Source organism: Phyllobates terribilis, unplaced genomic scaffold (genome assembly GCF_046119375.1).
Source record: "Phyllobates terribilis strain yellow unplaced genomic scaffold, ASM4611937v1 Scaffold_3__8_contigs__length_932513732, whole genome shotgun sequence".
In the NCBI taxonomy this organism is placed as follows: Eukaryota; Metazoa; Chordata; class Amphibia; order Anura; family Dendrobatidae; genus Phyllobates; species Phyllobates terribilis.
Window position 1 is genome coordinate 11,834,658 of NW_027362763.1, and position 17,314 is coordinate 11,851,971.

The 17,314-nt window shown below is 55.8% G+C and overlaps 1 protein-coding gene across 2 annotated transcripts in view; it reads right to left on the bottom strand.

Moving 5' to 3' along the window:
• Positions 1–17,314, bottom strand: part of DNMT3A (DNA methyltransferase 3 alpha) — a 473,310-nt gene that overhangs the window by 239,128 nt on the left and 216,868 nt on the right. For both annotated transcript variants that reach the window (XM_073673658.1, XM_073673656.1), the window contains exons 5-6: positions 7,874–7,920; positions 7,483–7,629 (exon numbers count right to left, since the gene is read on the bottom strand). In XM_073673658.1, the coding sequence (XP_073529759.1) occupies positions 7,483–7,629; positions 7,874–7,920 (194 nt within the window). The remainder of the gene's footprint in view (positions 1–7,482; positions 7,630–7,873; positions 7,921–17,314) is intronic.

Genomic DNA, 17,314 nt, shown 5'->3' on the forward strand with positions numbered 1-17,314 from the left:
GCAGACGAAAGTGCCACCCGCAGGAGAGACCGCCGCCGGCAGACGAAAGTGCCACCTCCAGAAGAGACCACCGCCGGCAGAAGAGACCGCCACCTGCAGACGAGAGTGCCACCCACAGAAGAGACCGCCGCCTGAAGAGATCGCCACATGCAGACGAGAGTGCCACCCACAGGAAAGACCGCCACCTCCAGAAGAGACCACCACCTCCAGAAGAGACCACCGCCCGCAGAAGAGACCGCTACCTGCAGACGAGAGTGCCACCCACAGGAGAGACCGCCGCCGGCAGAAGAGACCGCCGCCGGCAGAAGAGACCGCCGCCGGCAGAAGAGACCGCCGCCCGCAGAAGAGACCGCCGCCGGCAGACGAAAGTGCCACCCGCAGGAGAGACCGCCACCGGCAGACGAAAGTGCCACCTCCAGAAGAGACCACCGCCGGCAGAAGAGACCGCCACCTGCAGACGAGAGTGCCACCCACAGAAGAGACCGCCGCCTGAAGAGAACGCCACATGCAGACGAGAGTGCCACCCACAGGAAAGACCGCCACCTCCAGAAGAGACCACCACCTCCAGAAGAGACCACCACCTCCAGAAGAGACCACCGCCCGCAGAAGAGACCGCTACCTGCAGACGAGAGTGCCACCCACAGGAGAGACCGCCACCCGCAGAAGAGACCGCCGCCCGCAGAAGAGACCGTCGCATGCAGAAGAGACCGCCACCCGCAGAAGAGACCGCGGTCTGTAGAAGAGACTGCGCCGCCTGCTACAGTGACAGCGCACACCAACAGACTGTACACACCGCAGAAGAGATGGCACTGACTGTGAAAGAGACCGCGCACACAGAAGAAGAGACTGCACCAACTGCTACAAAGGCAGAAAACTGAAAAAAAAAGACTGCAATAATCTCGACAGAGACCGCACAGACTGCAGAAGAGATAATGCTGAAAGAAGAGACAGCAACGACCGTTAGACAGCATCGAGTAGAAAAGAAACAGCACCAACCACTAAAGAGACCGCACTGACTGCAGAAGAGACAGAAACAACTACTAGAGAGAATGCACAGACTGCAGAAGAGACAGAACCAACTACTAGAGAGACAGCACTGACTGCAGAAGAGACAGAACCAACTACTAGAGAGACAGCACTGACTGCAGAAGAGACAGAACCAACTACTAGAGAGACAGCACTGACTGCAGAAGAGACAGAACCAACTACTAGAGAGACAGCACTGACTGCAGAAGAGACAGAACCAACTACTAGAGAGACAGCACTGACTGCAGAAGAGACAGAACCAACTACTAGAGAGACAGCACTGACTGCAGAAGAGACAGAACAACTACTAGAGAGACAGCACTGACTGCAGAAGAGACAGAACAACTACTAGAGAGACAGCACTGACTGCAGAAGAGACAGAACAACTACTAGAGAGATTGCACAGACTGCAGAAGAGACAGAACCAACTACTAAAGAGACTGCACTGACTGCAGAAGAGACAGAACCAACTACTAGAGAGACAGCACTGACTGCAGAAGAGACAGAACCAACTACTAGAGACTGCAATGACTGCAGAAGAGACAGAACCAACTACTAGATGGACTGCACTGACTGCAGAAGAGACAGAATAACTACTAGAGAGACAGCACTGACTGCAGAAGAGACAGAACCAACTACTAGAGAGAATGCACTGACTGCAGAAGAGACAGAACCAACTACTAGAGAGAATGCACTGACTGCAGAAGAGACAGAACTGACTGCAGAAGAGACAGCACTGACTGCAGAAGAGACAGCACCAACAGAAGAGACGCTGCTGACTGCGAGTGAGAAAGTGCCGACAGCAGAGACTGCAGAGGAGACTGCTCTAGCACTGGTGTGTGCGGCTGTCAGGCCGGGTCCGTTGGCCGGGTCCGTTGACGTGTGGCTTCTGGACGGCAGCCCTGAGAGCGTCCGAGCTGCTCTTCAGATTGGCCGCAATTACTGACGCGCCCAAGGACTGCACACTGATCACACCAATATTAGACAGCAGCGACAGCTAAAGAGACAGCGAAGACCACAGGAGAGACATCTCTGACCTCCGGCCAGCACACTGAATGCGTATGACGGCAGTTCTGGTCACACTGGGACACTGGGGGGCGCTGTGCTGCTGCCCGCCGTGAGGCCTCACAGTCCAACATGGCGGCACTCAGGGCAGTAGAGAAGCTCCGGGGTACCACAGCGTGCACCTCCTCACCTGACGCTCTATGTGCTCGCAGGTATCAGCCCTATGACATCACACAAGTCTGTGTGACCCGTCAGCATCGCAGCCCCGATATACAGTCATTACCACCAGTGTAAGTGGGGCTGAACAGGCAGCTGGGCGTGCGGTCACAGAAGCAACGGCAGAAGCTGTCCCCGCGGGGGAGGAGCCGGCTGGGTTGGGGCCTCTCACTATGAGCGTTGCTCTGAAGCAACGACATAAGCTGTCCCCACGGGGGAGGAGCAGTCTGGGTCGGGGCCGTCCTTGCTATGAGCGCTGCTATGAAGCAATGACAGAAGCTGTCCCCGCGGGGGAGGAGCCGTCTGGGTTGGGGCCGTCCTCGCTATGAGCGCTGCTATGAAGCAATGACAGAAGCTGTCTCTGCGGGGAAGGAGCCGTCTGGGTTGGGGCCTCTCACTATGAGCGTTGCTCTGAAGCAACAACAGAAGCTGTCTCTGAGGGGGAGGAGCCGTCTGGGTCGGGGCCTCTCACTATGAGCGCTGCTCTGAAGCAATGACATAAGCTGTCCCCACGGGGGAGGAGCAGTCTGGGTTGGGGCCGTCCTCGCTATGAGTGCTGCTATGAAGCAACAACATAAGCTGTCCCCACGGGGGAGGAGCCGTCTGGGTTGGGGCCTCTCACTATGAGCGTTGCTCTGAAGCAACAACAGAAGCTGTCTCTGAGGGGGAGGAGCCGTCTGGGTCGGGGCCTCTCACTATGAGCGCTGCTCTGAAGCAATGACATAAGCTGTCCCCACGGGGGAGGAGCAGTCTGGGTTGGGGCCGTCCTCGCTATGAGTGCTGCTATGAAGCAACAACATAAGCTGTCCCCACGGGGGAGGAGCAGTCTGGGTTGGGGCCTCTCACTATGAGTGCTGCTATGAAGCAATGACGGAAGCTGTGCTCGCGGGGGAGGAGCCGTCTGGGTTGGGGCCGTCCTCGCTATGAGCGCTGCTATGAAGCAATGGCGGAAGCTGTCCCTGCGGGGGAGGAGCCGTCTGGGTTGGGGCCTCTCACTAAGAGCGCTGCTCTGAAGCAATGACAGAAGCTGTCTCTGAGGGGAAGGAGCCGTCTGGGTCGGGGCCTCTCACTATGAGCGCAGCTCTGAAGCAACAACAGAAGCTGTTCCCGCAGGGGAGGAGCCGTCTGGGTTGGGGCTGCCCTCGCTATGAGCGCTGCTATGAAGCAATGACGGAAGCTGTCCCCGCGGGGGAGGAGCAGTCTGGGTTGGGGCCGTCCTCGCTATGAGTGCTGCTATGAAGCAGTGACGGAAGCTGTCCCCGCGGGGGAGGAGCCGTCTGGGTTGGGGCCTCTCGCTATGAGTGCTGCTATGAAGCAATGATGGAAGCTGTCCCCGCGGGGGAGGAGCCGTCTGGGTCGGGGCCTCTCACTATGAGCGTTGCTCTGAAGCAACGACAGAAGCTGTGCTCGCGGGGGAGGAGCCGTCTGGGTCGGGGCCTCTCACTATGAGCGTTGCTCTGAAGCAACAACAGAAGCTGTCCCTGCAGGGGAGGAGCCATCTGGGTTGGGGCCTCTCACTATGAGCGTTGCTCTGAAGCAACGACAGAAGCTGTCCCCGCGGGGGAGGAGCATTCTGGGTTGGGGCCTCTCACTATGAGTGTTGCTCTGAAGCAAAAACAGAAGCTGTCCCCACGGGGGAGGAGCCGTCTGGGTTGGGGCTGTCCTCTCTATGAGTGCTGCTATGAAACAATGACGGAAGCTGTGCCCGCGGGGGAGGAGCCGTCTGGGTTGGGGCCGTCCTTGCTATGAGCACTGCTCTGAAGCAACGACAGAAGCTGTTCCCGCGGGGAAGGAGCCGTCTGGGTTGGGGCCGTCCTCGCTATGAGTGCTGCTATGAAGCAATGACGGAAGCTGTGCCCGCGGGGGAGGAGCCGTCTGGGTTGGGGCCTCTCGCTATGAGCGCTGCTATGAAGCAACGACGGAAGCTGTCCCCGCGGGGGAGGAGCCGTCTGGGTTGGGGCCGTCCTCGCTATGAGCGCTGCTATGAAGCAACGACAGAAGCTGTCCCCGTGAGGGAGGAGCCGTCTGGGTTGGGGCCGTCCTCGCTATGAGCGCTGCTATGAAGCAACGACAGAAGCTGTCCCCGTGAGGGAGGAGCCGTCTGGGTTGGGGCCGTCCTCGCTATGAGCGCTGCTATGAAGCAATGACGGAAGCTGTCCACGCGGTGGAGGAGCCGTCTGGGTTGGGGCCGTCCTCGCTATGAGCGCTGCTATGAAGCAACGACAGAAGCTGTCCCCGTGAGGGAGGAGCCGTCTGGGTTGGGGCCGTCCTCGCTATGAGCGCTGCTATGAAGCAACGACAGAAGCTGTCCCCGCGGTGGAGGAGCCGTCTGGGTTGGGGCCGTCCTCGCTATGAGCGCTGCTATGAAGCAACGACAGAAGCTGTCCCCGTGAGGGAGGAGCCGTCTGGGTTGGGGCCGTCCTCGCTATGAGCGCTGCTATGAAGCAATGACGGAAGCTGTCCCCGCGGGGGAGGAGCCGTCTGGGTTGGGGCCGTCCTCGCTATGAGCGCTGCTATGAAGCAATGACGGAAGCTGTCCCCGCGGTGGAGGAGCCGTCTGGGTTGGGGCCGTCCTCGCTATGAGCGCTGCTATGAAGCAATGACGGAAGCTGTCCCCGCGGTGGAGGAGCCGTCTGGGTTGGGGCCGTCCTCGCTATGAGCGCTGCTATGAAGCAATGACGGAAGCTGTCCCCGCGGGGGAGGAGCCATCTGGGTTGGGGCCGTCCTCGCTATGAGCGCTGCTATGAAGCAATGACGGAAGCTGTCCCCGCGGGGGAGGAGCCGTCTGGGTTGGGGCCGTCCTCGCTATGAGCGCTGCTATGAAGCAATGACGGAAGCTGTCCCCGCGGGGGAGGAGCCGTCTGGGTTGGGGCCGTCCTCGCTATGAGCGCTGCTATGAAGCAATGACGGAAGCTGTCCCCGCGGTGGAGGAGCCGTCTGGGTTGGGGCCGTCCTCGCTATGAGCGCTGCTATGAAGCAATGACGGAAGCTGTCCCCGCGGGGGAGGAGCCGTCTGGGTTGGGGCCGTCCTCGCTATGAGCGCTGCTATGAAGCAATGACGGAAGCTGTCCCCGCGGGGGAGGAGCCGTCTGGGTTGGGGCCGTCCTCGCTATGAGCGCTGCTATGAAGCAATGACGGAAGCTGTCCCCGCGGGGGAGGAGCCGTCTGGGTTGGGGCCGTCCTCGCTATGAGCGCTGCTATGAAGCAATGACGGAAGCTGTCCCCGCGGGGGAGGAGCCGTCTGGGTTGGGGCCGTCCTCGCTATGAGCGCTGCTATGAAGCAATGACGGAAGCTGTCCCCGCGGGGGAGGAGCCGTCTGGGTTGGGGCCGTCCTCGCTATGAGCGCTGCTATGAAGCAATGACGGAAGCTGTCCCCGCGGTGGAGGAGCCGTCTGGGTTGGGGCCGTCCTCGCTATGAGCGCTGCTATGAAGCAATGACGGAAGCTGTCCCCGCGGGGGAGGAGCCGTCTGGGTTGGGGCCGTCCTCGCTATGAGCGCTGCTATGAAGCAATGACGGAAGCTGTCCCCGCGGGGGAGGAGCCGTCTGGGTTGGGGCCGTCCTCGCTATGAGCGCTGCTATGAAGCAATGACGGCAGCTGTCCCCGCGGGGGAGGAGCCGTCTGGGTTGGGGCCGTCCTCGATATGAGCGCTGCTATGAAGCAATGACGGAAGCTGTCCCCGCGGGGGAGGAGCCGTCTGGATCGGGGCCGTCCTCGCTATGAGCGCTGCTATGAAGCAATGACGGAAGCTGTCCCCGCGGTGGAGGAGCCGTCTGGGTTGGGGCCGTCCTCGCTATGAGCGCTGCTATGAAGCAATGACGGAAGCTGTCCCCGCGGGGGAGGAGCCGTCTGGGTTGGGGCCGTCCTCGCTATGAGCGCTGCTATGAAGCAATGACGGAAGCTGTCCCCACGGGGGAGGAGCCGTCTGGGTTGGGGCCGTCCTCGCTATGAGCGCTGCTATGAAGCAATGACGGAAGCTGTCCCCGCGGGGGAGGAGCCGTCTGGGTTGGGGCCGTCCTCGCTATGAGCGCTGCTATGAAGCAATGACGGAAGCTGTCCCCGCGGGGGAGGAGCCGTCTGGGTTGGGGCCGTCCTCGATATGAGCGCTGCTATGAAGCAATGACGGAAGCTGTCCCCGCGGGGGAGGAGCCGTCTGGATCGGGGCCGTCCTCGATATGAGCGCTGCTATGAAGCAATGACGGAAGCTGTCCCCGCGGGGGAGGAGCCGTCTGGATCGGGGCCGTCCTCGCTATGAGCGCTGCTATGAAGCAATGACGGAAGCTGTCCCCGCGGGGGAGGAGCCATCTGGGTCGGGGCCGTCCTCGCTATGAGCGCTGCTATGAAGCAGTGACGGAAGCAGTCCCCGCGGGGGAGGAGCCGTCTGGATCGGGGCCGTCCTCGATATGAGCGCTGCTATGAAGCAATGACGGAAGCTGTCCCCGCGGGGGAGGAGCCGTCTGGGTTGGGGCCGTCCTCGCTATGAGCGCTGCTATGAAGCAATGACGGAAGCTGTCCCCGCGGGGGAGGAGCCGTCTGGGTTGGGGCCGTCCTCGCTATGAGCGCTGCTATGAAGCAATGACGGAAGCTGTCCCCGCGGGGGAGGAGCTGTCTGGATCGGGGCCGTCCTCGCTATGAGCGCTGCTATGAAGCAATGACGGAAGCTGTCCCCGCGGGGGAGGAGCTGTCTGGATCGGGGCCGTCCTCGATATGAGCGCTGCTATGAAGCAATGACGGAAGCTGTCCCCGCGGGGGAGGAGCCGTCTGGGTTGGGGCCGTCCTCGCTATGAGCGCTGCTATGAAGCAATGACGGAAGCTGTCCCCGCGGGGGAGGAGCCGTCTGGATCGGGGCCGTCCTCGCTATGAGCGCTGCTATGAAGCAATGACGGAAGCTGTCCCCGCGGGGGAGGAGCTGTCTGGATCGGGGCCGTCCTCGCTATGAGCGCTGCTATGAAGCAATGACGGAAGCTGTCCCCGCGGGGGAGGAGCTGTCTGGATCGGGGCCGTCCTCGATATGAGCGCTGCTATGAAGCAATGACGGAAGCTGTCCCCGCGGGGGAGGAGCCGTCTGGGTTGGGGCCGTCCTCGCTATGAGCGCTGCTATGAAGCAATGACGGAAGCTGTCCCCGCGGGGGAGGAGCCGTCTGGATCGGGGCCGTCCTCGCTATGAGCGCTGCTATGAAGCAATGACGGAAGCTGTGCCCTCACAAGGGAGGTGCCCCAGGGCGGTGTCCCTACCTCTTTCTTCCAGCGGGCCAGCCACTCATCCCTCTTCCTCTTGCTGATGTAATATGGGTCCCCAGCCTGGAACGGCAGCCGCGGCATCGGTCTCTGTCGCAGACCCGACTTCCAGCCCTGCCCTCCAGGCAGCCGGCGGCGGTGACCCTGCTCAAGAGAAAACACCACCTGAGTTACGGGGTCCACGACAGTCGGTCCAGTCCTCCCTGCACGGCGGCGCTCCCCGCTGTCACTGCTACACTGAGGAGGACACATTGTAGCAACATTGATACTACTGTCTCCATGGCAACTACTGCCAGCCCCCGTCCCCTTGTGTCATCATGTGGACAGTCACGTGATCACGCTAGGCTCCACCTACAAGGACAGGACTGCAGGTGATGACGCCCCTCACCTCTGACGTGGGGGAGTCGGGGTCCTCGTCTTCTTTCTCTTCTTTATCTGAAAGGACAAGAACAAAATGAAAATCAGTAGCTGACACGCTGTGACGACACCCTCAGCTCCCGCTCAGCAGCACTGTCTTTAGGAGATGCACCATGCTTTACACAACAGCCTTGCTCCAGTAGCCCACAGCCTGAAACACTCCCCCTGATCTGCTGCTCTGTCCCCCATGCTTTACACCATGCGGGATGAATGCGGCCCACCGAAGAATATTGTGCTGCCCAGGAGACGCCGCTCCCTCCGCCCTACATTACAATGAAAACGGCGGCACCGGGACTGGGGAAGAAGAGCTCGTCTGTCCCGACCCCGCCGTGCCGCAGCGAGAGGAGGTCAGCACGCGGCGGCTAGTGCCGGGCCGCAGAGGACGAAGCGGGGGCAGGAGGCGAAGAGCAAATGTTTGCTGTGCTTGGTGTTATTTCCAGGGATCATTATTGAGCAGTGGGTGATATTATAGGAGACATTACAGGGTAACGAGGGACTCTATGGATGACCTTATAGGAGACATTACAGGGTAATGAGGGACTCTATGGACGCCCTTATAGGAGACATTACAGGGTAACGAGGGACTCTATGGATGCCCTTATAGGAGACATTACAGGGTAACGAGGGACTCTATGGATGCCCTTATAGGAGACATTACAGGGTAACGAGGGACTCTATGGATGCCCTTATAGGAGACATTACAGGGTAACGAGGGACTCTATGGATGCCCTTATAGGGGACATTACAGGGTAACGAGGGACTCTATGGATGCCCTTATAGGAGACATTACAGGGTAACGAGGGACTCTATGGATGCCCTTATAGGAGACATTACAGGGTAACGAGGGACACTATGGACGACCTTATAGGGGACATTACAGGGTAACGAGGGACACTATGGACGACCTTATAGGGGACATTACAGGGCAACGAGGGACTCTATGGATGCCCTTATAGGAGACATTACAGGGTAACGAGGGACACTATGGACGACCTTATAGGGGACATTACAGGGCAACGAGGGACACTATGGACGCCCTTATAGGGGACATTACAGGGCAACGAGGGACACTATGGACGCCCTTATAGGGGACATTACAGGGCAACGAGGGACACTATGGACGCCCTTATAGGGGACATTACAGGGCAAAGAGGGACACTATGGATACCCTTATAGGAGACATTACAGGGCAACGAGGGACACTATGGACGCCCTTATAGGGGACATTACAGGGCAACGAGGGACTCTATGGACGCCCTTATAGGAGACATTACAGGGTAACGAGGGACTCTATGGATGCCCTTATAGGAGACATTACAGGGTAACGAGGGACTCTATGGATGCCCTTATAGGAGACATTACAGGGTAACGAGGGACTCTATAGATGCCCTTATAGGGGACATTATGGGGCAACGAGGGACACTATGGACGCCCTTATAGGGGACATTACAGGGCAACGAGGGACACTATGGACGCCCTTATAGGGGACATTACAGGGCAAAGAGGGACACTATGGATACCCTTATAGGAGACATTACAGGGCAACGAGGGACACTATGGACGCCCTTATAGGGGACATTACAGGGCAACGAGGGACACTATGGATGCCCTTATAGGGGACATTATGGGGCAATGGGAGACATTATGGGGCAACGAGGGACACTATGGATGCCCTTATAGGAGACATTACAGGGCAACGAGGGACACTATGGATGCCCTTATAGGAGACATTATGGGGCAACGAGGGACATTATGGATGCCCTTATAGGAGACATTACAGGGCAACGAGGGACACTATGGACGCCCTTATAGGGGACATTACAGGGCAACGAGGGACACTATGGACGACCTTATAGGGGACATTACAGGGCAAAGAGGGACACTATGGATGCCCTTATAGGAGACATTACAGGGCAACGAGGGACACTATGGACGCCCTTATAGGGGACATTACAGGGCAACGAGGGACACTATGGACGCCCTTATAGGGGACATTACAGGGCAAAGAGGGACACTATGGATGCCCTTATAGGAGACATTACAGGGCAACGAGGGACACTATGGACGCCCTTATAGGGGACATTACAGGGCAACGAGGGACACTATGGATGCCCTTATAGGGGACATTACAGGGCAACGAGGGACACTATGGATGCCCTTATAGGGGACATTACAGGGCAACGAGGGACACTATGGACACCCTTATAGGGGACATTATGGGGCAACGAGGGACACTATGGACGCCCTTATAGGGGACATTATGGGGCAATGGGAGACATTATGGGGCAACGAGGGACACTATGGATGCCCTTATAGGAGACATTACAGGGCAACGAGGGACACTATGGATGCCCTTATAGGGGACATTATGGGGCAACGAGGGACATTATGGATGCCCTTATAGGAGACATTACAGGGCAACGAGGGACACTATGGACGCCCTTATAGGGGACATTATGGGGCAACGAGGGGCACTATGGACGCCCTTATAGGGGACATTATGGGGAAATGGGAGACATTATGGGGCAACGAGGGACACTATGGATGCCCTTATAGGAGACATTATGGGGCAATGAGGGACACTATGGATGCCCTTATAGGGGACATTATCGGGCAACGAGGGACACTATGGATGCCCTTATAGGTGACATTATGGGGCAAAGAGGGACACTATGGATGCCCTTATAGGAGACATTATGGGGCAACGAGGGACACTATGGATGCCCTTATAGGAGACATTATGGGGCAACGAGGGACACTATGAATGCCCTTATAGGAGACATTATGGGGCAACGAGGGACACTATGGATGCCCTTATAGGGGACATTATGGGGCAATGGGAGACATGGGGCAACGAGGGACACTATGGATGCCCTTATAGGAGACATTATGGGGCAACGAGGGACACTATGGATGCCCTTATAGGGGACATTACAGGGCAACGAGGGACACTATGGACACCCTTATAGGGGACATTATGGGGCAACGAGGGACACTATGGACGCCCTTATAGGGGACATTATGGGGCAATGGGAGACATTATGGGGCAACGAGGGACACTATGGATGCCCTTATAGGAGACATTACAGGGCAACGAGGGACACTATGGATGCCCTTATAGGGGACATTATGGGGCAACGAGGGACATTATGGATGCCCTTATAGGAGACATTACAGGGCAACGAGGGACACTATGGACGCCCTTATAGGGGACATTATGGGGCAACGAGGGGCACTATGGACGCCCTTATAGGGGACATTATGGGGAAATGGGAGACATTATGGGGCAACGAGGGACACTATGGATGCCCTTATAGGAGACATTATGGGGCAATGAGGGACACTATGGATGCCCTTATAGGAGACATTACAGGGTAACGAGGGACTCTATGGATGACCTTATAGGAGACATTACAGGGTAACGAGGGACTCTATGGACGCCCTTATAGGAGACATTACAGGGTAACGAGGGACTCTATGGATGCCCTTATAGGAGACATTACAGGGTAACGAGGGACTCTATGGATGCCCTTATAGGAGACATTACAGGGTAACGAGGGACTCTATGGATGCCCTTATAGGAGACATTACAGGGTAACGAGGGACTCTATGGATGCCCTTATAGGGGACATTACAGGGTAACGAGGGACTCTATGGATGCCCTTGTAGGAGACATTACAGGGTAACGAGGGACTCTATGGATGCCCTTATAGGAGACATTACAGGGTAACGAGGGACACTATGGACGACCTTATAGGGGACATTACAGGGTAACGAGGGACACTATGGACGACCTTATAGGGGACATTACAGGGCAACGAGGGACTCTATGGATGCCCTTATAGGAGACATTACAGGGTAACGAGGGACACTATGGACGACCTTATAGGGGACATTACAGGGCAACGAGGGACACTATGGACGCCCTTATAGGGGACATTACAGGGCAACGAGGGACACTATGGACGCCCTTATAGGGGACATTACAGGGCAACGAGGGACACTATGGACGCCCTTATAGGGGACATTACAGGGCAAAGAGGTACACTATGGATACCCTTATAGGAGACATTACAGGGCAACGAGGGACACTATGGACGCCCTTATAGGGGACATTACAGGGCAACGAGGGACTCTATGGACGCCCTTATAGGAGACATTACAGGGTAACGAGGGACTCTATGGATGCCCTTATAGGAGACATTACAGGGTAACGAGGGACTCTATGGATGCCCTTATAGGAGACATTACAGGGTAACGAGGGACTCTATAGATGCCCTTATAGGGGACATTATGGGGCAACGAGGGACACTATGGACGCCCTTATAGGGGACATTACAGGGCAACGACGGACACTATGGACGCCCTTATAGGGGACATTACAGGGCAACGAGGGACACTATGGACGCCCTTATAGGGGACATTACAGGGCAAAGAGGGACACTATGGATACCCTTATAGGAGACATTACAGGGCAACGAGGGACACTATGGACGCCCTTATAGGGGACATTACAGGGCAACGAGGGACACTATGGATGCCCTTATAGGGGACATTACAGGGTAACGAGGGACACTATGGATGCCCTTATAGGGGACATTATGGGGCAATGGGAGACATTATGGGGCAACGAGGGACACTATGGATGCCCTTATAGGAGACATTACAGGGCAACGAGGGACACTATGGATGCCCTTATAGGAGACATTATGGGGCAACGAGGGACATTATGGATGCCCTTATAGGAGACATTACAGGGCAACAAGGGACACTATGGACGCCCTTATAGGGGACATTACAGGGCAACGAGGGACACTATGGACGACCTTATAGGGGACATTACAGGGCAAAGAGGGACACTATGGATGCCCTTATAGGAGACATTACAGGGCAACGAGGGACACTATGGACGCCCTTATAGGGGACATTACAGGGCAACGAGGGACACTATGGACGCCCTTATAGGGGACATTACAGGGCAAAGAGGGACACTATGGATGCCCTTATAGGAGACATTACAGGGCAACGAGGGACACTATGGACGCCCTTATAGGGGACATTACAGGGCAACGAGGGACACTATGGATGCCCTTATAGGGGACATTACAGGGCAACGAGGGACACTATGGATGCCCTTATAGGGGACATTACAGGGCAACGAGGGACACTATGGACACCCTTATAGGGGACATTATGGGGCAACGAGGGACACTATGGACGCCCTTATAGGGGACATTATGGGGCAATGGGAGACATTATGGGGCAACGAGGGACACTATGGATGCCCTTATAGGAGACATTACAGGGCAACGAGGGACACTATGGATGCCCTTATAGGGGACATTATGGGGCAACGAGGGACATTATGGATGCCCTTATAGGAGACATTACAGGGCAACGAGGGACACTATGGACGCCCTTATAGGGGACATTATGGGGCAACGAGGGGCACTATGGACGCCCTTATAGGGGACATTATGGGGAAATGGGAGACATTATGGGGCAACGAGGGACACTATGGATGCCCTTATAGGAGACATTATGGGGCAATGAGGGACACTATGGATGCCCTTATAGGGGACATTATCGGGCAACGAGGGACACTATGGATGCCCTTATAGGTGACATTATGGGGCAAAGAGGGACACTATGGATGCCCTTATAGGAGACATTATGGGGCAACGAGGGACACTATGGATGCCCTTATAGGAGACATTATGGGGCAACGAGGGACACTATGAATGCCCTTATAGGAGACATTATGGGGCAACGAGGGACACTATGGATGCCCTTATAGGGGACATTATGGGGCAATGGGAGACATGGGGCAACGAGGGACACTATGGATGCCCTTATAGGAGACATTATGGGGCAACGAGGGACACTATGGATGCCCTTATAGGGGACATTACAGGGCAACGAGGGACACTATGGACACCCTTATAGGGGACATTATGGGGCAACGAGGGACACTATGGACGCCCTTATAGGGGACATTATGGGGCAATGGGAGACATTATGGGGCAACGAGGGACACTATGGATGCCCTTATAGGAGACATTACAGGGCAACGAGGGACACTATGGATGCCCTTATAGGGGACATTATGGGGCAACGAGGGACATTATGGATGCCCTTATAGGAGACATTACAGGGCAACGAGGGACACTATGGACGCCCTTATAGGGGACATTATGGGGCAACGAGGGGCACTATGGACGCCCTTATAGGGGACATTATGGGGAAATGGGAGACATTATGGGGCAACGAGGGACACTATGGATGCCCTTATAGGAGACATTATGGGGCAATGAGGGACACTATGGATGCCCTTATAGGGGACATTATCGGGCAACGAGGGACACTATGGATGCCCTTATAGGTGACATTATGGGGCAAAGAGGGACACTATGGATGCCCTTATAGGAGACATTATGGGGCAACGAGGGACACTATGGATGCCCTTATAGGAGACATTATGGGGCAACGAGGGACACTATGAATGCCCTTATAGGAGACATTATGGGGCAACGAGGGACACTATGGATGCCCTTATAGGGGACATTATGGGGCAATGGGAGACATGGGGCAACGAGGGACACTATGGATGCCCTTATAGGAGACATTATGGGGCAACGAGGGACACTATGGATGCCCTTATGGGGGACATTATGGGGCAATGAGGGACACTATGGATGCCCTTATAGGGGACATTATGGGGCAACGAGGGACACTATGGATGCCCTTATAGGAGACATTATGGGGCAACGAGGGACACTATGGATGCCCTTATAGGGGACATTATGGGGCAACGAGGGACACTATGGACGCCCTTATAGGGGACATTATGGGGCAAAGAGGAACACTAAGGACACCCTTATAGGGGACATTATGGGGCAATGGGGGACATTATGGGGCAATGGGAGACATGGGGCAACGAGGGACACTATGGATGCCCTTATAGGAGACATTATGGGGCAACGAGGGACACTATGGATGCCCTTATAGGGGACATTATGGGGCAACGAGGGACACTATGGATGCCCTTATAGGGGACATTATGGGGCAACGAGGGACACTATGGACGTCCTTATAGGGGACATTATGGGGCAACGAGGGACACTAAGGACACCCTTATAGGGGACATTATGGGGCAATGGGAGACATTATGGGGCAACGAGGGACACTATGGATGCCCTTGTAGGAGACATTATGGGGCAACAAGGGACACTATGGATGCCCTTATAGGGGACATTATGGGGCAACGAGGGACACTATGGATGCCCTTATAGGGGACATTATGGGGCAACGAGGGACACTATGGACGTCCTTATAGGGGACATTATGGGGCAACGAGGGACACTATAGATGCCCTTATAGGGGACATTATGAGGCAACGAGGGACACTATGGATGCCCTTATAGGGGACATTATGGGGCAACGAGGGACACTATGGACGTCCTTATAGGGGACATTATGGGGCAACGAGGGACACTAAGGACACCCTTATAGGGGACATTATGGGGCAATGGGAGACATTATGGGGCAACGAGGGACACTATGGATGCCCTTGTAGGAGACATTATGGGGCAACAAGGGACACTATGGATGCCCTTATAGGGGACATTATGGGGCAACGAGGGACACTATGGATGCCCTTATAGGGGACATTATGGGGCAACGAGGGACACTATGGACGTCCTTATAGGGGACATTATGGGGCAACGAGGGACACTATAGATGCCCTTATAGGGGACATTATGGGGCAACGAGGGACACTATGGATGCCCTTATAGGGGACATTATGGGGCAACGAGGGACACTATGGACGTCCTTATAGGGGACATTATGGGGCAACGAGGGACACTAAGGACACCCTTATAGGGGACATTATGGGGCAATGGGAGACATTATGGGGCAACGAGGGACACTATGGATGCCCTTGTAGGAGACATTATGGGGCAACAAGGGACACTATGGATGCCCTTATAGGGGACATTATGGGGCAACGAGGGACACTATGGATGCCCTTATAGGGGACATTATGGGGCAACGAGGGACACTATGGATGCCCTTATAGGAGACATTATGGGGCAACGAGGGACACTATGGATGCCCTTATAGGAGACATTATGGGGCAACAAGGGACACTATGGATGCCCTTATAGGAGACATTATGGGGCAACGAGAGACACTATGGACGCCCTTATAGGGGACATTATGGGGCAACGAGGGACACTATGGATGCCCTTATAGGGGACATTATGGGGCAATGGGAGACATGGGGCAACGAGGGACACTATGGTTGCCCTTATAGGAGACATTATGGGGCAACGAGGCACACTATGGATGCCCTTATAGGAGACATTACAGGGCAACGAGGGACACAATGGACGCCCTTTTAGGGGACATTATGGGGCAACGAGGGACACTATGGATGCCCTTATAGGAGACATTACAGGGCAACGAGGGACACTATGGACGCCCTTATAGGGGACATTATGGGGCAACGAGGGGCACTATAGATGCCCTTATAGGGGACATTATGGGGAAATGGGAGACATTATGGGGCAACGAGGGACACTATGGATGCCCTTATAGGAGACATTATGGGGCAATGAGGGACACCATGGATGCCCTTATAGGGGACATTATGGGGCAACAAGGGACACTATGGATGCCCTTATAGGGGACATTATGGGGCAACGAGGGACACTATGGATGCCCTTATAGGAGACATTATGGGGCAACGAGGGACACTATGGATGCCCTTATAGGAGACATTATGGGGCAACGAGGGACACTATGGATGCCCTTATAGGAGACATTATGGGGCAACGAGGGACACTATGGATGCCCTTATAGGAGACATTATGGGGCAACGAGAGACACTATGGACGCCCTTATAGGGGACATTGTGGGGCAACGAGGGACACTATGGATGCCCTTATAGGGGACATTATGGGGCAATGGGAGACATGGGGCAACGAGGGACACTATGGATGCCCTTATAGGAGACATTATGGGGCAACGAGGGACACTATGGATGCCCTTATAGGGGACATTATGGGGCAACGAGGGACACTATGGATGCCCTTATAGGGGACATTATGGGGCAACGAGGGACACTATGGATGCCCTTATAGGAGACATTATGGGGCAACGAGGGACACTATGGATGCCCTTATAGGGGACATTATGGGGCAACGAGGGACACTATGGACGCCCTTATAGGGGACATTATGGGGCAACGAGGGACACTAAGGACACCCTTATAGGGGACATTATGGGGTAATGGGGGACATTATGGGGCAACGAGGGACACTATGGATGCCCTTATAGGAGACATTATGGGGCAACAAGGGACACTATGGATGCCCTTATAGGGGACATTATGGGGCAACGAGGGACA